Source organism: Peromyscus eremicus, chromosome 19, assembly GCF_949786415.1.
Source record: "Peromyscus eremicus chromosome 19, PerEre_H2_v1, whole genome shotgun sequence".
NCBI lineage: Eukaryota > Metazoa > Chordata > Mammalia > Rodentia > Cricetidae > Peromyscus > Peromyscus eremicus.
In genome coordinates, this window is record NC_081435.1 from 21,116,511 (window position 1) to 21,139,099 (window position 22,589).

General features: G+C 48.9%; 1 protein-coding gene across 1 annotated transcript in view; it reads right to left on the bottom strand.

Annotated features, from left to right (window-relative positions):
- The window catches only part of Myo7b (myosin VIIB), a 73,607-nt gene that overhangs the window by 49,686 nt on the left and 1,332 nt on the right, over positions 1 to 22,589 (bottom strand). Inside the window, 7 exon segments of the mRNA XM_059246066.1 lie at positions 739 to 892; positions 2,774 to 2,887; positions 4,406 to 4,548; positions 8,638 to 8,759; positions 12,110 to 12,294; positions 13,711 to 13,863; positions 14,754 to 14,867. Of these exon segments, the coding sequence (XP_059102049.1) occupies positions 739 to 892; positions 2,774 to 2,887; positions 4,406 to 4,548; positions 8,638 to 8,759; positions 12,110 to 12,294; positions 13,711 to 13,863; positions 14,754 to 14,867 (985 nt within the window).

Below are 22,589 nucleotides of genomic sequence, written 5' to 3' on the forward strand. Positions count from 1 at the left end.
GCCCTGAGGTTTACTGTGTCTAAGTTTCATGTTGGCATGATCTCTCTCTCTGGTGCTCTGAGCTGGGCATGTCTCAGGATGCCACCGGCCAGGACCCTTCAATCCTCCTGGCACTTTGATTTCTCACAAACTGATTTTGTAAGTTCACACCTGGGTTTGTGTACTTTGGTTCAGCCTGACCATGAGTGGGTAGCTCTCTGGGGTCCCCACTAACCATGGAGTGGCTGACCTGATTCTTTTAAACAATCTTTTGGGTGGGTGTGTATGCACATGTGGAGGCTGGAGGTTGTTGGTGAAGGGTTTCCTTAACCATCTGCGTTTTATTTTTTGAGACAGAATCTCTCACTGTACTAGAGCTCATGGTTTCAGCTAGACAGGCCTGTCAGTGAGGTCCAGGACCTTCCTGCCTCTGCCTCCTACCACATGCCACCATGCCTGGCTTTTTGCACGGATCTTGGGGATCCAAACTCAGGTCCTTATGCTTGCCTGTCAACAGCCTGACTGATAGCTGTCTCCTCAGCCCACGACCTGATTCTTTACCTGTAGAGGCCCAGTGTCTTCTCCTCAGACCTGTGAGGACTGCAAAATCATAGCCACATTTTTAGGATGTATTTCTCCAAGACTAGGCTGGATCACATGATCCTTCTGGCACAAGGAGCCAGACACTTCTTTCTCCTGCTGTTCCTATTCCTCTACTATTCCTCCCCAGGGGTGTTATCAAGACAAGAACAACGTTACCCATAAACCCCACATTCCCCAGGTGGAGGATGGCTGCCAGCAGCTTGCTGATGTCCCAGTTCTCAGAGTCTGAGAAGTGGAGGATCTTCATGGCTGAGCGAACATGGGCGTAGTCCTTGGCGTCACTGAGTCCCTCGTAGGATGTGCAGTTCCCCTACCGGGAGAGGACAACACTTCAGCTGACCCAGTCACCCCAGATCTCACCTCCTCCAGCCAGGAGCCAGCAAGGCCAAGATGGCTTAGGAACGTAGTTAAAGTTCCCTGAAAAGTCCACTTAGAAGCTCTGGGTGGACTCTGAGGGGCAACATCCATGTAACTAAACTTAGCAAAAACAAAACCAAGAGATTTTCAGAGGCAAGACCACACGAAGGTATTCTAAGGAGACACACCTGCCCCTTCATTTGGCTTCCAGACTGTTGAAACAACGGACCCTAAGAAACTGGAATTTCCCTAGGAATTTCATGTGGGAGAAGAGAAAGGTCTAGTGTCAGCCAGAGGGAGAGACTTCACAGTTCTGACAGCTTGTCAGACCACTTCTTAGGAGGACTGGAACTGAGACAAGGATGCTTAGTTATGCGTAGCTCTTGGCCTTCCATTTAAACCTAAATTTCATGTCAGGACCCCATGTCCAGACCAGCCTGGAGGATGCTTGACTGTGTCCGATCACTTGTCTACTTAATTAACTTATTGAGGACAGGTGGCCGAGCCTGGCTTGTTGAGCTGCCAGGGCCCAGGCTCTGACCGAGACAGGTCTGTGGGCACCATAGCAAAAGCACACCTGGGCTTTGCTGGCAGCACTGGTGACCCTGAGTGAGTCCCTTCACCGGCTTCTATTTACCACCCATCCATCTTGAGCCTGTCTGGCCTGTCTCTTGGGGATATAGTGGCCTCATTCCCTTAGGAAGCACTTCTTGAGTACGAATACAATCAGGACCTGTGCTCCTTTCAAGGAGTTAGGAAAGAATGACCCGTAGCTCTTCACAGCTGCTGTATATCTAAGAGGAGCAGGCAAGAGGCCAATGACCTGCCTCGGGCTCTTACCCATACTAAGACCAAAGAGGCCAAGCCTAGCTAGGCGGTGGTGGCACATGCCTTTAATCCCAGCACTTGGGAGGCAGAGGCAGACAGATCTCAGTAAGTTCAAGGCCATCCTGGTCTTCAAAGTGAGTTCCAGGACAATCAAGACTGTCACACTGAGAAACTGTCTCGAAAAACAAAACAAAGAGGCCAAGCCTAGCCCTGCTGGGAGGTACAGAGAGGTTCCCTGCAGAAGGTGTCTGAGCTGGGCCTCTCACAGGGCAGGGGCTGGTGGGACAGAGTTGGGAGGTGGGATCCAAGGGCTGCTGCAAGGAGGGTCAGATCCTGGAGAAGAATGGAGCTATGCCAGAGGTTTGAACTTGTAGTAACTAATTGTTATCAGAGAGGATCGCACTGTGAGATCTCCTTAGCCGCAAGTAGATGGTAGATCAGGGATCAAAGCTGGTCACAGGGACACCCCAAAAGACAACTACTGCCATGTTCTAGGTGAGGACTGACGAGGACTTTGAAGAAGTGACCACTACTTCAAAGTCAAAGGGTAGGAGAGGAAAGTGATCCCAGAAGTAGACCATGTCACCATGGCTGAGAATCTCACTGTCCTGGAAAGCAGGGGCCAGGGAGGGCACAGCTCATGTTCTGAGAGCTTGTAGTCTAGGGGAACCTACAGGGAAGGGACCAAGAGTCGGTGGATAACCATCTATTGTTCTGGGAGCCTCTTGTAGGCCTGGGGGGCTTCAGAAGAAGATGGGGTATACGGAAAGGACCAGAGCTCTAGCTTGGAGTTCCAGGAGTACACGGAGCAGAAAGAAAGAGGAGGCAGGCCACTAAGGTGGTCACACGATTGATTCCAGACAGGAAGGAAAGGGGACCCGGCACTCACCTCAAGCCCAGCTAGAGGAGAAGCACCTCAGCAGTCAAGATTGGGGTTTGAGCATGTGCTAGACCGCCCTCCCTCTGCTTCTGAGGAGCAAGTTGGGAAGAGGAGTTGGGGGCTCACCATGGTCAGGTAATGGTAGTCAGAGGCCATGCCCAGACCCAGCATTTTCTTCTCTTCCGGGCTCATCCCCATCAGCATGCAGTAGAAAATGTGGTAGTTCCGTTCCTCTGCAGCCTAGGAGGAAGGGCATCGAAAGAGACGCGTGAGCAAGTCCCCCAGGACCTCCCCTGTTTCAGCCACATGTGGCTCTGGCATTTACACAAGGACCAGCCTGCACCCTGTGTTCCAAGAAGCAGAAGAGTCTGGGTACCACCTAAGGAGCCAAGAGGTTAGCCTGACATCACTTCCTAGCCCAGAAAGCCATACAGGGCTCTGCAACTCACTGTTTTGTGGGATTTGTAGTCACTCAGTGACCCTCTGGAAAGTCAATGGCCATGGGCTTGTGTAGATGTGGGGTTTGTTTGTTTGTTTTTGATACAGGGTTTCTCTATATAGCAGCTCTGCTCAGACTGTCTGGAACTCACTCTGTAGACCAGGCTGGTCTTGAACTCACAGAGATCCGCCTGCCTCTGTCTTCCAAGTGCTGGGATTAAAGGCGTGCGCCACCACTGCCGGACTGGATGTGGGGTTTGTAAATACTGTGAAAATTCAGACTGTCATCAGTGTTCTTTCTACCTTGCTTCTCCTCCTCCTCCTCAAATCTCCACTTCCCCTCCTTAGAAACCCTTCAGGGTTTGTGTTTCTTCTAGACCTTAAATTCATTTCTATAACTTACCTATATAATGTATCTCTATATAGTTTTGTTTGTGTAGGAGTGTGTTCTTGTGTGTGCAGGTCTGCGTCTACAAACATGAATGTGGTGGCCATAGGACACTCTTGGATATACATACTTGGGAGTCTATCTTGTTTTTTGAGACAGGGTCTCTCACTGGCCTAGAACCAAGAAAGTAGGCCAGGCTGGCTGGCCAGCAAACCCCCTGGAGCCTCTTGTCTCTACCCCCAGTCCTGGTCACATGGCCTTCTATTCTGTTATCCGGGTCCCTCTGCCACAACTTTCAAATCACCTTGTCTCAGATTTGTCCCAGCCAGGCCTCAGAGTTAATTCCAGGGGAAGTGAGGCATGGTCAGCACCAAAGAATGAAGAAAAGAACATGGATGAAAATGGGATTAGAAGTTCAAAGTCGTACCTGCACCTACATAGTAATTAAGAAAGAAAGGTAGATACTTTGGCGTTAGGGAGATGGCTCAGTCAGTAAAGTACTTGCCAAGCAAGGACATAAGTTCAAATCCCCCCCTACTCATGTGAAAAGCTGAATATGGTGGTGTACACCTGTAATGCTAGTTAGTGCTGGGAAGACAAACGATCCCTGGGGTGTGCTGACCAGCTAGTCTTGTTGAATCAGTGAGTGACCTGCATCCAAAAATAAGGTGGAGAGTGACAGAGGAAGATGTCCAACATCAATCACCTGGCCACCACACAAATGTGCACACATGCTTATCTGCACACACACAAACGTGTATATATGCATACACCACTTATGCATATGGACAAGTTGTCTGGACAAGAAATTTAAAGCTGAGAAAATTCAGTTGTCCCTTTGCAGCAATATTGAGAAGCACATGGGACCTGGGAGGTGACAGAGGCCGAGGAGCATGACAGGGAGGAAGCCCCAGGCAGTGGTGGAGTCTCACCTGCCGGCAGACTCTCGACTTCTCCAGAAGGAAGTGCTCAATGCTGGCGCCCTCGATCACCCCGCTGGAGTTGAAGTGGATGTCAATGTACTTCCCGAAGCGGCTGGAGTTGTCATTCCGGACGGTCTTGGCATTGCCAAAGGCTGAGGGTGAAAAGGAGGTGCTCACCAAAGGAGCAGAAAGGAGAAAGTTTCCATTTAGGAGTCATCTGGATAGGTTCTCCGGGGAGGTGGATGAAAGGTCTGGAGTCTAGGGTTCAAGGATCAACAGTGAGGTGGTTGTCCTTTGGGGGCAGAAGTTCATTATTTGAGTCACCAATGCTTTGAACAGACAGACAGACAGCACAACCCTAATACTGCAGAGAGACAGCATGTCTGAAGCCTTGAGGAGAGTTCAGGTCCACATGGCAGAGTGGGGGTCCCTTCTTGTAGGTCTCAGAGGAAGGGGGAGGTTTCCTGCCACATAGTTGAGGAGTAGCCTGCTTTGGGGAAGGAGGGGGATAAGAGAAGAGGAACCTGTCCAGTTAAGGTTTACCCATTATTCCAGTAGACACCCTGGAGTCCATGGTCCTGAACCGTAAACTCCCTTGGGGAAGTGAGAACGGTACCTGTCTGTCATGCTGGACTCCAGGCACCTGGGAAGTCGGTTAGGAAGTTAGAAGTCAGACTTTCGGTAGGGGAGTTGAGATTTCTTTCCAGCAGTGTGAGAAAGAGGCTGTGTCAGGTGAACATGGCTTGAAAAGCCTGTATCTAAAATCTGGCAGTGGAGAGCCTGCAACTGAAGGCCGGGAAGGTTTTCCAGGTGGGCTTGGAGGCCAAGGGCAGTACAGGAAAGCTAGCTGGTCAGAAGACAGGGGCTCCTGAAGAGTAGGAATCTGGCCTAAGTGTAGACCCAAGAGAAGAGGAAAGAAGGCTGGCCAAAACAGCGGATGGGCAAGGTGGCTTACAGCTGTGAATGCGAGGCTCAGAATTTGAGAACTGCCTCCTGCAGGGGCCACATGTAGGAGGCAGGGAGGCTTCCGAGGGCCAATAGAGCAGATATGCTGCCTAAGTGGGCAGCCTGAAATACATATGCATATGAGCATCACTAAATAGACTCACACACACACACACACACACACCACACACAACACACACACACACCACACACACACACACACACACACACACACACACACCACATTAAAGAAGATGAGGCTGGAAAGATGAATCAGCAGTTAAGAGCACTGATTCTTCTTCCACAGGGTTTGACTTCCAACACCTACATGGTAGCCCACAACCATCTGCACTCCAGCTCCAGGGGATCTGACATCCTCTTCTGGTCTCTGCAGGCACTGCATGAGTGTGATGCATAGGCATACATGCAGACAAATCACTCATACACATAAAATAAACATAAGTAAATAAAATATAAAAAATAATTATAAAAGAAGAGGTCATGAATTTAAACAGAAAGAGATAAACTGTGCCCCGCAGCTACCAGACCTGGGGTCAACATAACAGGTGTCTGGGCTGCCTCTACCAGGGACGACACCTGAGGGTGGGGCACTGGCACCTAATGCAACTCTTCCAAGGGGAAGTTTGTTAAAATTCATTTAAAGAGGGCTGGAGGTTAAAAGCACTGGCGGCTCTTCCAGAGGTCTTGAGTTCAACTCCCAGAGTTCAATTCCCAGCATCCACAGCCATCTACAGTAGGATCTGGTGCCCTCTTCTGGCATGTAGGCATATATGCAGACAGAACACTGTATAATCAATCAATCAATCAATCAATCAATCAATCAATCTTTAAAAATATTCATTTAAAGAGGTCATGAATAAAGTTGGAGGATACAGGAGGAGTTGGAGGAGGGAGGGGTAAGGGTGGAAATGTAAATACAGTACTCATGAAGAAATTCTCAAAAAGGGGGGGGGGGAGAGAGAGAGAGAGAGAGAGAGAGAGAGAGAGAGAGAGAGCAGGTGAAAAGGTAGAGGTGGGATGGAAATCATGAGCTCCTATGGGAGTGGCATAGGCTGACTCCACCCTGGAGAAATTGGCTGTAGAAGGAGGTATGTGAGTTGCAGCAGAGACCCAAAGAAACTTGGGTAGAGCTGTTTGTGGGCTCCCACACTTCTGTTAGCTGCCGTTACTGCAGGCTTCTCGTGTGACACACAGCACTGTGAAAACTGTCAGAAGCAAAATGAAATCAGTTGTGCCAAACCTTCAATAACGACAGTAACAATAAAGCAGGACTACAGGGAGGGCTCTCACACGTGTGCCTGTGATGGGTAAGCAGAAACAGGAGGACCCCTGGGGCCTGCTGGCCAGGCAGTATAGCCAATCAGTGAGCTCCAGGTTCAGTGAGAGATCCTGCATCAGAAATGGAGGTGGGGACTGTAGGGATGGTTCGGCAGTTCAGGGCACTTGCTTGCTCCCGCTCAGGCAAAGAACTGGAGCTTGGCTTCCAGCACCCACATTTGGTGGCTCACAAATGCCTATAACTCCAGCTACCAGGTATTTGACACCCTTTTCTGGCCTCCTTGGGCATCCACATACATGTTTAGCAACACCACACACACACACACACACACACACACACACACACACACCCCACACAACTACACTAAATTTGTTTTTAAAGACAGCCTGGCCTCAAAGTCACAGTCCTTCTAACTCTAAACTCCTTGTTGGCTGGCAAGATGGCTCAGCAGGTGGAGGTGCTTGCATCCAAGCCTGAGTTTGATCCAAGGGACTCACTTAGAGAACAGAAAAAGCATGACACCGTAAGTTGCTCTTTGACTTCCACAAGTGCATTGTGGCATCTGCATGTACACACATGCATGCAAATGGACATACATGCATGCGTTGTGAGCATAAGGGCCTGAGTTTGGGTCCCCAGAACTCATGTGAAAACTGGGCATGATGGCACATGCCTACAAGCTCACAAATGAAAGGGGTGAAATGGGAGGCAGTCTCTGGAGGTGACTGGTCAGTCAGCTGAGCCTACTTGGTGAAGTTCCAAGTCAGTGTCTCAAACGAAAGGTGGAATGCACCTGAGGTTGACTTCTGACCTTCTTATGCTTAGATACACACATGCACATCTGCACACACATGTTCACCCCTCCGTAAGATTAAAAAAGTAAAAACACAGAGATGGGGAAGAGAAAGAGATAAACTGTGCCCAGCAGCTACTAGACCTGGGGCCAACATAACAGGTGTCTGGGCCACCTCTACCAGGGACGACACCCAAGGGTGGGGCACTGGCACCTAATGCAACTCTTCCAAGGGGAAGTTTGGTCCAGACTCTGTCATTAGGTTGCTCTTGTGAGCTCTCTCCAAAATATGACTGCAGGGCCTCTCGCGGTAACCAGCGAGATGGTGGCTGTAGGCATTAACTCTGACACAAGGTGTCCAGCTTGACCTCCTCCTTGCCCAATCCTGATTCCTCTCATCCTTGCTAAACTATCCAATCAGCATCTGAGCCTGAATCCTTGCTCTGTCTATTCCTGCTTTCTCCTCTGTGTCTTGTCTAGGGTTCTGCATCGCAGCCTTAATGGAATGTAACCCGAAGCAACTTCTTAGGGACCCAGAAACACACAGACACTGGCTTGAACTTGGGACCTCATTTGAAAAGGAATACTAATTGTTTTCCTTTTTGGTGTGTGTGTGTGTGTGTGTGTGTGTGTGTGTGTGTGTGTGTGTGTATGCAAGATGCCAGAGATCAACCTCAGGATACCCTGAGTTTTTGAGAGAGGGTCTCTCACTGGGATCTGGGATCTGAGGCTCACCAGTTAGGCTGGGCTGGCTGTCATTTGAGCCCCAGGGATCTACATGTCTCTGCTTCTCCTCTGCCAGGATTACCAGTGCCACCGTGTCTGGTTTTGATGTGGATACTGCGGATTGAATTTAGGTTCTTATGCTTATATGGCAAGCATTTTCCCAGCTAAGCCATCTCTACAGCCTCTCTCTTCAATTTTTACTGAGGTAGGGTTTTGTTATGTAGTCCAGGCCTTAAATTCGAGGTATCCATGCCTTGGCTTCCCTAGAGCAGGGATTACAGGTATGCTACCACATCTGGCTGAAATGCTCTGTATATCTGGTGGCAAACACTCATCATGGACACTTATAGTAATCACCTGTTCCCTTTATGCTTCCACACCACTGTTCACCCATCTCTTTGAAGATCACGACTTGAGTAATGGCTATCACATGTGGCAAGGGCCATTCCTGTCCAAGTCCTCAGGATCATGGCTTACCTTCTAGGATGGGGTTGGCCTCCAGGACCTGCTGCTCAATCCACGAGTGCTGACCGCTGACTGTGGCCAGGAACTGAAGGATGAGTTTGGTCGACTCAGTCTTTCCGGCTCCAGACTCGCCACTGCCAGAGAGTGCAGGAAGATGAGGCCTCAGACAGAGACTTACCACCGTGTAGTGCCTCTTTACTCTCTAACACTGACCTCCCTAAACCCGCCCCCCCCCGCCCCGCCCCTCCCCCCCCCCCCCCCCGGGCCTTCAGGCCCACATCTGAGCCATGCTGACAGGCACACACTTTCCCAAGAAGAAATCCCACATTGCATTTGCCCTGAAGTCCCCTGGGGCATCTCAGACTGTCTATGATGCAGGCATGTCCAACCTGTGGCTTGTGGGCCACATATGTTCCAGGATAACTATAGCATCACTCAATACAGTTGGAGAAGACAGTGTCAACAAGTTGAACACCCTGGGTAGAAGTTAGTACATTGTCTTTCCTTTCCTAATAGGCTGAAAGACTGTTGGCACATTATGACCTGGGTTGTTCCACGGCAGAACAAGTAAAGTGACTCGGTGTCTTTCTGATGAAAGTGTGGCTCCCAGGCAGTGGCATTTGTCACCCGGACAGAAGTCCAGAATCCCGGGTCCCATCAGCCAGACCCAATCAGAATCTGCGTTTTTATATAAGGAACTCTGTGTGATGGTTAGTATTGGTTGCCAACTTGACAGGCTTTGGAGTTACCATGGAGACAAGCCTCTGGGTATGTCTGGGAGAGCTTATCTAGATTGGCGACTTGAAGTGGGAAAACCCACCCTCAACATGGTTGGCAGCTTCCCATGGACTGGGGTCCTGGGCTGAATAAAAAGGAGCAATCAAGCTGAGCACCAGCTTCCTCCCTCCCTGCTTCCTGACTGAGGATGTGAGCAGCCACCTCACACCCTTGCCTTGGTGCCCTCCCCGCCATGATGGAATGGGAGTGCTTCCTCCCTTTGGTGCTTTGTTAGATGTCTTGGGCAGCTGGCGCTGGCTACTGTGGCAGGACTGGAGGGACTGGCTCACTGTCCTGGAGAGCCAGCTCTGACTTCAATATCCAGCATTGCTTAAACAAAACCTGGTGCTGCGTGCGCACAATCCCAGCACTTAAGGAGCAGGGGAGGGGGTAAGAGGATCAGAAATTCAAAGCCCTTCTCAGCTACACGGCAAACCTGAGGTCAGCCTACATAAGACCCTGCCTCTCAGCCGGGCGGCGGCGGCGCACGCCTTTAATCCCAGCACTCGGGAGGCAGAGGCAGGCGGATCTCTGTGAGTTTGAGGCCAGCCTGGTCTACAAAGCAAGTTCCAGGAAAGGCGCAAAGCTACACAGAGAAACCCTGTCTCGAGAAAAAAAAAAAAAAAAGACCCTGTCTCTGGAAAACAAATATGAAAAGAAAAGTGATTAGGTAAAAGATGGGCTGGTCCTTACCCTCCAGAGCCACCCACTTTCCTGTCTGTAAAGTACCAAGTCTGGTTTTCTCTTACAGCAGCCAAGAAACAGCTAAGTTGCCAGGGCACAAGGAGAACCCAGGCTCACTCAAGATGCCACAGAAGATCACCACGGGGAGCCAGGCACCAGGGAGCCTGCCCTTTGGCCTGGCTCTGTTTGGGAGGCCTCTTGCATCAAGCCAGAACACCTCCCTGTCTTCTCTGGAGCCCTGGATTTGAAGTTTCTACCTGTGGGCCTATAGCAGAAAATAGGGGCTGGAGGAAGCCACCCCAAGCTTAACATATGAGAGGAGCCAGTCGACAGAGAAAGCCTAGAAGTCCTTCCTACATGGGCTGCACACAGCGGAGCACATATGAGAAAAGCTGATGATACCACAGTGAGGGGGGCGGGTGCTATGTAAACACCTACAACAGGTTCTGTGGCTGGTGGCCCAGACACTTTTAGAGTAGATGCTTTTCCCCAGCGTATTAGCCCACCCCCGCTCTCGGGAGTATATTTCCTTTCTTTAAAACAGTATCTATTTCTATTTCTAACCACATGGCCTGGGACCCAAGAGCCTAAGGAACTTCAGCAGGTATGCCTGGGCCTGTAACATCATTGGGAAAGAACGTCAACCTCTCCAGGTAGAGGTTTGAAAGACTGAAGGCATGAAGCGGCGTCTAGGCTGGGTGGCCATTCTGGTGTCCCTGCTCAGAGAGGCAGCCTCCCCTGCTTCCCTTTAATGCTCTGAACATTTGCATCCAAACGTGCTGCTGCTGCCTGCCACTCTACTGTTCTGTGATCTGAGCATTTGCATCCAAACATGCTACTGCTGCCTGCCACTCTACTGTTCTGTGACACGAGCCCTCCAAGAAGATGGCGTCTCTTTACCTGCTGCTGTTTCCTATGCTAGGAACTTATTATTTATTTGTATTTATTACTTATGTTTATTTTTAAAACTGGGTTACATGAAAATGTAACCCAGGCTGGCCTAAATTGTGCTGTGTATTCAAGAATGAACTTGGATTTCTGATCTTTCCGCCCCTGCCTTCTGAGTGCTGGGATTACAGATGTGCAGATGCCAGGTTCCTGCGGTGGTGTGGACAGAAGCCAGTGCTTCAGCATGCTAAGCAAACATGCTAACAGATAAGCTACACGTCTAGCCTGGAGTGTAACAAGATCTCCAGTGAACTGAATAAACAAACTCATGAAGAAGCGAGTGATGATTACAATACCAAGTTAGGGACTCCAGAACCAAATTCTTACTCCTTCTCTTTTTCTGTTCACAGTCCCTTCCTTCAGTAGGAGGAGTAAGGTCTGTGCACAGGGAGGCCAGGCTGGGACAGGCAGGGAAGCAGAACCAGGCTTGAGATTTGAGGGGCCCATGTCCCTCCAGCCCTCAGAGACCTCAGAGTCAGGAGGATATGTCTTCAAGGAACATATCCTCAGGGTGTGGGAAACCTGTCCTTAGGATGGGGAGGAATATGTCCTTGGGCTGTGGAGGACATGTTCTTGAGGTGTGAGGGACATGTCATTGGGAACAGGGCAAACAGGAGCAGTTCTGGGCAAACACCTCTGCTAAGAGCAGTGGTTAAGAAGAGGCCCTGTCGCCAGGGGTGGTGGCACACACCTTTAATCCCAGCACTCGGAGGCAGAGCCAGGCGGATCTCTGTGAGTTCGAGACCAACCTGGTCTACAGAGTGAGATCCAGGACAGGCGCAAAGCTACAGAGAAACCCTGTCTCGAAAAGCCAGGAAGCAGAAGAAGAAGAAGAAGAAGAAGAAGAAGAAGAAGAAGAAGAAGAAGAAGAAGAAGAAGAAGAAGAAGAAGAAGGAAGGAAAGAAAGAAAGAAAGAAAGAAAGAAAGAAAGAAAGAAAGAAAGAAAGAAAGAAAGAAAGAAAGAAGAGGCCCTGTGAGAGCCTCAGGGAGAGGGGTGTTCCTTTCTTTCGGGGATCCTCTGGGGCCTGGAGGCAGTCGCTGACCCTCCGCCCCAGGAGTGGGGTCTGAGCCTCACCTGATAACGCAACACTGGTCCCTCTTGTTCTTCCTCATGTTGAAGTAGCAGCCGTTGGCGATGGCGAAGACGTGTGGCGGCAGCTCGCCCATGTGGCGGCTGTAGTAGATCTGTACCTGCTCCGGGGTGTACAGGGGCAGCATCTGGAACGGGTTCACGGCCACCAGGATGGAGCCTGTGTAGGTCTGCGGAAGGGAGCAGGTGGTTAGCACCCGCCGATCCCGGAAGGGAGCCGCGGGCTGGACCCCAACCTTGGCTGCAGCACCTCTAGGGCTGCCCTCAGCGGCTCAGCTCCTTCCTCTGGGAAGATGGGGGTTCCACTAGGACGGTGAGATTCTGGGGGGGCTTGTTCCCAGTAATTAGATGTGTAGCACCCCGTTTCGTTTTAGAAAAGGCTCAAATAAAAATGGGCTGAATGTACAAATGACTTTTTTTTTTACCTGCCTCTTTTAGAGGTCTCTGTGGAGGCTGGGTGACATCTGCTGTCCCCACCGACCCCAATCACATGTTCTATGTACTTTCAGGCTAGGATATAGCCTGCTCTTGAATACCCTGGCCCCACTCAGCACAGCTGCTCCTGTGGAGGTGAGATCAGAGAGTCCCCACAATAGACCACTGGATTATTCTTCTGAGGACCCTGGGAAGGACTCCTGCAGGAATGCAGGAGAGGAGGAGCTCCAAACATACATTCACTCCCTTTGCTTGTGTTCCCCAGTTTACTCCCAGACTAGCCGGACTGCCTGCCTGCCCAGACCACGCAGGAGTCCCAGGCAGTAACTCTCCAAATCTTATCCACTTGGACAGAGCCCTGAGCACCCCAAGAGATATTGACACCAGGTCTGAAACTCCATTTCAGACTTCTGGAGAACTGGGATGAGAGACGAGTCCAGCCACCACCCACTGCCAGGTTTGAAAGAGGACCTTCATCTGTCCATAAGCTCCCCTCAATCTGGGGAAGGGACCCTGGATCTGGACTGTCACAAGACTATTTCAAGTGGGTAAGGGTCTTCTGTTGATGACACTGTTTCTGCAACATGTCTGAGGGGGACTGGAGGCTGTGCCCACCCCACCATCCTCCAGTATCCACCCAGCCTGGCCAGTCAGGGCTGCTCAGCACAGAGAGGGAAGAGCAGACTTGGCGGGCATTTATGGGAGGGGCAGCACTTATTAGGCATCTACTGTATGCCTGGCACTGTGCTGTCCTCTCATCCCCCAGGGTATGATGTTCCCAGCTTTGCTTTTTTTCTCTTTTTTTAATAGTCTCATGGAGCCCAGTCTACATGAGTCTCAAACTCAAGTAGCTGAAGATGACCTTGAACTTCTAACCCTCCTGCCACCACCTCCCTAGTGCAGAGATTACAGGTGTACGTGACTATGCCCAGTTTGTGTGTTGGGAATCAAACCCAGGGCTTCATGTATTCTAGGTGAGCATGGACTGAGCTACCTCTCTAGCCTTCCTCCTGTTTCTTTGGATTGTAGCAGAGGCTGGGGACACTCAAGCACCTAGCCCACCTCACTGAGTAAGGATAAGGGGAGCTGTGCCAAGCTCCAGACCGCCCCCCCCCCCATCTTCCCCGAAGACACCGCACCAGTGAACTCACGTAGATCTTGTGCTGCTGGTACCGGACCAGGAGGTTGTGTACCACACCTGCCTCGTTCAGGTCCCCTAGGCGGATCATGTCATCCACTCCTTGGGCTGAGTTGGGATGCATGGGGCTGAGGGCGCTGAGGTCTTCTGCATAGATCCAGTGTTCCTGTAAGGACAGGCACAAACTCTCCACAAAGGCCAGCCCTCTAGCCCCGCCCCCCGCTCTCTTCCATAGTCTCGGGTCTCTGGCCGGGCTTGATCTGGGTTTGAGTCAAGGGATACCTATGACAAAGCCAGACCCATCTATGGCTTTGGTCAGCACCTGTCTAGGGCCTGGGGTCCGTGTGGGGCTGGGGCTAGGGCTGAGCTCCAGATAGGGATGTAGGATCCAGCAGCTGGGAGTTTGCCTTAGCATCAGGGTGCAGCTGGAAGCCTTGAGAGTTCTTGGAGCAGAACGGTGCAAGTAATCGTAGCTTTAACCCTCCACAGCACTACTCGAGCAGATGGAACACTGTTATTATTTTATTGGCTTCCAGTCTTTGGAGTTCCTAGGCAGTCAGAACCTTCCTTTGTAGGCCATTGTCTGCATGCGTCTCTCCTGATAGCCCCTGGGGACAGGGAGGTTGGCCCAAGGAGGAGTGAAGTGACCAGCTGATGCTTGCCTGCTCACTGTCCTTGGCTGTCCCTGTGTTACTCAGATGAGCTTCTAGCTTGGCCACTCTGAGCTGTCCACTTCTAACCTGGGCACTTTGGTCCCTTCCTCCTCCTCTGCACACCTTGCTCACCAAGATGTCACTCTTGCCTCCTTCTGTCCGCACAACAGTCTTTAGACCTCCATCCTCCCTGCTTCAGCCCATCTGCTCACTCCTTCCTACTCCCTTAATAGCTCTCAACTGTTACCCTCAAAACATTTTCAAGACAAATATGTCCTTCCACCAGTGCGGGACTCCATTGTGGTCTATATTGCCCCAGGGATAAATGGATTTCCTTGATGGTATTAGCAAGCAAGTGCCTGAGCCCCATGGGGAGGGGTTTGGAGAGGAACCCAATACCAACCTTGCCCTCATCATCCTCAATCAAGACCTTTCCCAGCTTTGTTTCTTTGACAATGCCCCCGATGGCCACACCGGTCTTGCTGGTGGAGGGAGGGTCCAGCCACACATGGTCGCCCTAGAGAGCAGAGAAGGGTCAGTGGTCTGAGTCTTGTTCCTCTTCCCTTTCCCACTAGAGACTTACATGTCTTGGGGCTGTCACCTACAATCCCAAGCTCCCAGGTGGCAAGAGTTCTGTCTCTCTGTCCTCTCCCTCATCTGTTCTCATAGGGCTCCTCACTGCTAATCAAGCTTGCCTGTGCCTGTCCTGTCTAGACCAATGAACACAGCAGGGCCTGGGCTCAGCCTTGCCCAAAGCACCTCTTACTAAGAGGGGAAAAAAATCAAAGGAAACAAATAACATCCAAGCATAATCATGGAAGGCAGTGAGGTAAGGTAGTTAAGGATAGACTGTCTCAAACTTGAAAATGAAGTGCTGGGGAGATGAGTTCAATCCCTGGTCCCCATCTTTTTAAAGAAGCTGGGCATGCTGGTGTATGCTGGTGATCTGAGTGCTAGGGAAGTGGAAACAGGAGGATCTATAGGGTTCACTGGTCAGCCAACCTAGTTGAATGGGTGAGACTCAGGCCAGTAAGAGACCCTGTCTCCAAAACCAAGGTAAAGGTGCTTTCCGTCAAGCCTGATGACCTAAGTTCCATCCCCAGGACTCACAAGTCAAAGAAGAAAACCAAAGTTGTTCTTTGACCTCCACATGCACAGAGCACATGTGAATGAACACTCGCACATACACACACCCAAACAGACATAAAAATCAAAGCAAAGCAAAAGAGATGTATGACACTTGAGGAATGATGCTCAAGATAATGCTCTGGCCCATACATCCACACTTACGCAAGCGCTCAAGCACATATGTGTATCCCCTCAACACACAGATATATACATGCTCACAAATTTTGAAAGTAAAAGCAAAAGTAAATGATCTTGAAAACAGCAGCAAGAGTGAAGTCATCTTGCCCACTTGCATCCTCTCAGGAGTCACCATAAGCAACTGGGAGATTGACAAAGGAGACGAACCATCCCCATGATACTGGGAGATGGGCTGAGCTGCATAGACAGAACCACCCCCGTGTTACTGGGGGATGGCTGAGCTGCATAGCAGACAGGAGGAGGCTGGCACCTCAGCCCGTCCCCTACCGTCCGTAGAGTCCAGAAAGAGCCAGAGTGTTCATCGGGCCCAGGCCCTGACAAACAGGCAAAGGAGAACGCTGCTGGAGTTCTGGACGTCGTGGGCCAGCGTTTCAAAGTAATTGATAAAGTGTACTGAAGTGCAGGCCAGAGACAAAAGAGCTCAGGAGTGAGGAGACAACCGAGAAGAAGACATGAGCTGCCAGAGCTCAGGAAGGAATGCAGGAAACAAAATAATGGGACAGAGAGATGGCTCAGCAGTTAGAGCACTGGCTGCTCTTGCAGAGGTCCAGGGTTTGGTTCCCAGAACCCACATGGAAATTCACTACTATCTGTACCTCCGGTTCCAGGGAATCTAATGCCTTCTTCTCTCCTTAGGCACCAGGCACACATGTGATGCACGTACATACAGGCAGGCACTCACACACAAAATAAGTAAATCTTTTTTTTAAAAGCCAATCATAAAAATACCAAATGACTCTGTTCAAGAAATGTGCAACCAAGTCAAAAGAATAGAAACAGAAACTAGAAAGATGGTCTTCAAGGGCTGGAAGAGAAGTAATTAATGTTCAATGGGATTAGTCTCGGTTTTTCTAGAGATCTGTTACACAACAGTGTGAAGATATTTAACACTGCTATGTATGATAAAATGGTTACACTAATAAATTCAATGTTATACATTTTAGTACAAGATATTTCAGGAAAAGAACAAATATAGGTGTGTATATAAAATTTGTTTGATCAGTGCAAACATTTTTGAAGAGTCACTGTTCTTCCCATAAGCTTTCTAAAGCTGACAACTCATCTCAAAAAGAACTTCAGTAAACAGCACAAAAGTGGAAACAGACTCAACCGTGACACATCACAGTGATGTTTCGAAGTTCTTGGGGACAATGTGAAGATCATAAGTGCAGCAAGGCCAGAAGTCAGAAGAAGCAGTAACTGGCTTCCCGATCTTCAGGGAAAGTTGTGTTCCAGTGACCTCACATGCCTATATTATGTTAGAACACAGGAGTTGTTCAGAATGCGCATCCTTTCCCAGAAAGCTACTACAGGGCATACTAGGTCAAAACAAGGTAGTAAACAAGAAGAGGAAAGAGTGTAGTCTGGGAGCAGAGAAGATGGATACTGATGTTCAGCTCGTCTTCCCTTTTTTGTTTATTCTTGGACTCTAGCCCAAGGAAAGGTGCCACCAACATTCAGTTAACCCAGTTTAGAAACTTTCTCAAAAACACAGGCCTGTCTCTAGATTCTAACTTATACCAGTTATTTTTGTCCACTTGATGTAAACTGGTCACCTGGGAAAAGAGAACCTCACTTGAGGAATTGCTTCCATCAGATTGGCCCGTGGGCACATCCCTGGGGTATTTTCTTGGTTAATGATTGGTGTGGGAGGGCTCAGCCCACTGTGGCAGGTAGTCCTAGGTTGGATTGTATAAGAAAGCAAGCTAAGCAGGTGTGGGGAGCAAGTCAGTAAGTAGCATTTTCCCATGGCCTCCGGTTCAGTGTCTGCCTTAGGTTCCTGCCTTGAGCTCTCTTTCATGTTTTCTCTTGATGATGAACTGTAACCTGTAAGTCACAGAACCCTTTCTTCCCCAGCATGCTTTTGGTCATGGTGTTTATCTCAGCAACAGAAAAGCAAACAGGGCATACATCCTGTCAAGTTGACCATCAATATTGACCATCACACAGACAAAAGACAATTAAAAAATACAGCAAAGGAAATCTCACATTTGATCTTTGGTAACGTAAGAACAATTAGATCAACAATGGCCACATGCACAATGGTGGTCCCATTAGGCCACCCAGTTATAGTAGCTACCTTCATTTGTTCAGGTACACTCCATTATGTTCACACAATAAAACTGTCTGGTGATAATTTCTCAGAAAACTTTGATAAGAATGGGTTGAGGTCAGGGGCAATGGCTCAAAGGCTAAAGAGCTTGTTATTCAAGGACTATATGAGGACTATAGTTCTGATCCTTAGCGCCTACATAAAAAACCAGGAGACCATGGCAGCCTGCTGTAATCCCAGTGCTCAGCAGACAGAGACATGAGTTCCCCAGAGCAAGCTGGCTAGCTAGACTAGCTGAATGAATTAGTTTTCATTTCAAGGTGGAGAGTAGTTGAGAAAAACATCCAACATCAACCTTGGGCCTCCATGTGCGTCTACATATGCACACCCATACTTGCACATATGCACATACATATGAACATGCTTTACACAGGCAAGTACACCACATACACATATACACACAGGGGGGAAAATAAGAGGTTTGAAGTCATCTTTGGCTACATAGAAAGTTTGAGGCCAGCCTGGGTGTCTGCTGGAAACTAGGATTTAACCCTTGGTGGAAGATGGATAGACAACGTAAGCACGCAGGTGGTGGGGCTGGCCCTGGGAAGGGAGCTGAGGCCTTTCCTGTGCTTAAGGAAGTCAATAACAGAGAACACTTAAAGCCCAACTATCAAGCAGAACCATAAGTTCTTTAGGGAGGTAGAGAGGAAGTCAAAGGGAGTCACTAAACGCTTAAGCAGTCTGCAGGAAAACAAAGGGCCGATCCTCTAAACTTCCTGTCTATATAACTGGGTGTGCACATGTTCGTGCATGTGTGCATGCACACACAGGTACATCCATGCATGAGCATGGGGAAGCAAGAGGACAACCTCAGATGTCATTCCTCAGGTGTCATCTACCTTGGGGATGTTTGTTTGTTTTTGTTTCTTCCTTGACTGAAACTCACCAGGTAGGCTTGCTTGGCTGGCAAGAGAGCCCCGGGATCCATTTCCTGCAAGGCAAGCACTTTACCAACTGAACTCTCTGTCTCCCAAGTCCTTGCATATACAGCTTTATCAAGTAAGGGGAAGCTATTGCTGCCTGCTGCATCAGACAATGTGAACAGCACACTGCAAGGCTGAGAGTCAGTGTGAGCGACTGCACCCGGGCAGCCAGCAGAAACAGCGTGATCAATCCAAAGGAAGGAGAATAAAGGTCAAAGACAGATAATAAAGACCCTGCAGAGAAGCCCACGTTAACCAGGGATGGAAGAGAAGTAGAGTATTCCCAGTCTGTACCAAGTGATGAGGTGTCAGCCAATGGGGATGGAAAGAACAAACAGCCAGAGCGGGTAGACTGCAAGGAGAGACATGATTGGTTGGCTACTTGGACAACCCTCTCTCAGAAATGAATGAGTAGTCAAGCAGCCAATAGCAGCTTGTTCAAGAATCTATAGACGAGCAGACAGTAGCCACTGGACCATAGTTACACCACTCCTGGTGTCAAGGCCAAAGGAAACACCAATTCTGCAAACTCCCAAAGGCAGGCCAGATATCCAGAATGAGCTCAATCTGGACTTTAGAAAAATTTCTGGGTTAGATAAAAGCCAGCGTTCCTCAGGAACTTGTGAAACCAGTTCCCATCTCCCAAACGGAGTCATTTTACTTAAGTCTGGCAGAAGGAGCATGGCTCCCTGGACATATACCTGTACTTGCACATCAAAGCAGAAGGACCTCCAGGCTCCCTTAGTATCTATCACAAGCTCCTGTTACACATTTCAAAGTCCACGCTAGCATCCTAGCCCTGCTCACCTCTCCAAGCTTCCCTCCTTCCAGATACCTGTTGGTTCTCTTTACAAAGGTTCCCCGCTGCTGCTGAATTCTCACTCGTCTCTCTAGTCTTTCTCTCTCTCTCTCTCTCTCTCTCTCTCTCTCTCTCTCTCTCTCTCTCTCTCTCTCTCTCTCTCTCTCTCTCTCTCTCTCTCGCTATTCTCCTCTTTCTCACAGATAGCCCTGGCCGTGTCCAGACTGCTGGCCATGTTTAGTCTACTTCTGAACCGAGAGATCTGCTCTGGACTCCTCCAGATGCCTCTGGCTGTTCTCTCTCTCATATCTACAGTCAAAATCTTAATATCACATCAGCAGTTTCTTTACTGTGTCCCCTCACATACTCTGGGCACACCCAAAGGACTTTATATCCTGCCATAGAGATATTGCATATTTATGTTCACTGTTGCTCTAGTCACAACAGGTAGGAAATGGAATCAGCCTCTGTGAGAAATGTTTGTGGGTTTTTAGGTTTTTCATTGTTGTTTTTCTTTTCTTTTCTTTCTTTCTTTTTTTGAGATAGTGTTTCTCTGTGTAGCCCTTGCTGCCCTCAAACTCTGTAGACCATGCTGGCCTCGAACTCACAGAGACTCACCTGCCTCTGCCTCCCCAGTGCTGAGATTAAAGGCATGTGCCACCACCACCCGACTTGTTTGGTGTTTTTCTATCAGCCAGACAGGGCTCTTATTTCCTGAACTGCTCCCTTTCCCTCTGCACCGGTTAGCCAACTGAGTCAGACTGTGAAGTTGAATTCCCACCAATGGGATGAGCTGCGGTCACCACTTAGGTTAGGGATAAACATAGACTGAGTATGTTCACTAGGCTGGGTTGGGTTCTGGCACATCCTTTTTGCAAAAAGAGAAATTGCCTTGCTAAGTTATGAAAGTATGTTCCTTTGTGAATTATTATTCTTTCTCAACAGTTTAGGGGCTCTCTGGGACTTCAAATTCATACCAGAGAGTGTCTGAATTCCCTTGTTTGAGGGAAGTATACCCCATTGACATTGGAGTATCCTCCATGCCCAGGATCTAGGGTAAACAACACTCTTTTGGGTCAATAAAGATACCAGGACAGAAAGATTCTCAGCAATGTAGGGAGGGCTGAGAAAATGCCATGGCAACCAGGTAACTCTTCTGTATAAGACCAAGATAGGTATGAAACACACACACACATACACACACACACACACACACACACACACACACACACAGCAAAGTACTTCATGGTTGGTTGGGACATCCTGGAAGTTCAATAGGAGTGAATGAGATGTGTGTGGACACAAAGCAAATACAGAGTATTGACCCAGAGTTTCACGGGTGTCCTTGCTGACTTTTTTTTTTTTTTTTTTTTTCTTTGCTGAAAAATGACTTAACATAGGACAACTTTGTCAGAGACAGACAAAGCATTCAAATTTAGAATATGGAAAAAAAAAAACCTCCATTAGTAGAGGGTGAGAATTTGATTGGTTATGGAGTTGGAGAAACTTCTGTTGCATGAGGTCGAGGTTCTAACAGTTTAAAGCCAGGATGGGAAGCAATTAGGTAAGAAGCCTAAGGAAACAGACTCCCTCAGACAGAAGGTAACCAACTCTCAACCCCTGTGGCCACTCCAGAGCTCCCCTCCCTCATTCAGTAGTCACAGATCCACCTGATCTCAGCCCACACCATACTCGGGTGGGACAAAATCACACACACACACACACACACACACACACACACACACACACATACACACACACCAAACAAAAAAGAAAAACCACTTTCTCCTTCCAAGTTTCTCCACGTGCTTCCAGAGCAACAGTGCCATGCCTGGGATTTGGGGCACACCTCCCCATTCCTTCTGCTTCTTCTGAGTTTCTTTTCCCAACAACAGCTTGTGCCTAGGATCTCAGGGGAGGTCAAAATGTGATCTAGATAATACCACTTGGAGTTTGCAGTTATATTTTATAGTGAAGTCCTGTATGTCTAGACCACATGTGCTGTCAATATCCATGCTAATCTAATCGGTGCCTTTATTTAAGAAAAGGGGTAACTGTCTGCATTTAATCTGTGATATGTGTGGTGAAGTCCACAGAGACTTGTGCTTTTATCATGGAGCTGAGCTCACCACAAGCAAAAAGCAAACATGTCTCTTTGTCACCATCTCGGCTGTGACCTCATCAAGACAGAGACAGCCACATGACTTGGCCACCATCTTGGTTAGTGATATCATTAAGATGCTGACCACCATGCCATCTTGGCTAATGTACTACATGGAATGAACCAAAATGGTGGCAACCATAAACCTTCTTGGTACCAATGGACCCTCCGGGGATCACTACACTCCTAGAATTTCCTGTGCCTCAGGCACTCAGTCACATATCCTGATCCTCTTCTCCCAATTGTTTACTTTTTGATTTTTCACCTTCCTGATGCCTGCTGGGATCAAGGAAATGGGAGTCCCAAAGGAGATCCAACACAGGCTGCATTGCGGAGTGATAAAATCCATGTATTTTCACATCAGACCAAAGAGGAAATACCACACCTTCATGGTGGTTTTTTTGTTGTTGTTGATGATGTTTGTTTAAATTATGATACATTATTTTACACCAGTATTTACCAGTTTCTGGAGGGGATTTTAAAGTTTCCCCCAGCCCACATGACTTCAACACTAGCCAGCACCTAAGGAACGTGACACTTTGAGATATCCAGGCTTGGAAAGCTCCTGTGAATGTGCAGAGCAGCTCAGGGAAAACTTGGGGAGGTACAGGCCCAGCCAGAATCTAAAGAAGAGGTTTCAGGGTGCTGGGGGGGGGGCAGCTACAAAAGCTGGGTACAAAGACAAGTCAGCCTGCTTGGGGAGGTTGGAGATCCAGGAGATGCTCACCCTTCATGCCTGCTCCATCTGCCTGGTACCTCCAAGCCTGTTTCTCTCTAAGGTAGACTAGTCTGTCCCTTCACAAGACATCTTTGCTCCATGTTTTCTGTCTGCTTGTTTCTACCCCATTGAGTCCTGGGTGCTCTGGCTTTTATTTTACCCTCCAGCTCCAGGTCCATGGACAGACTATGGGGAA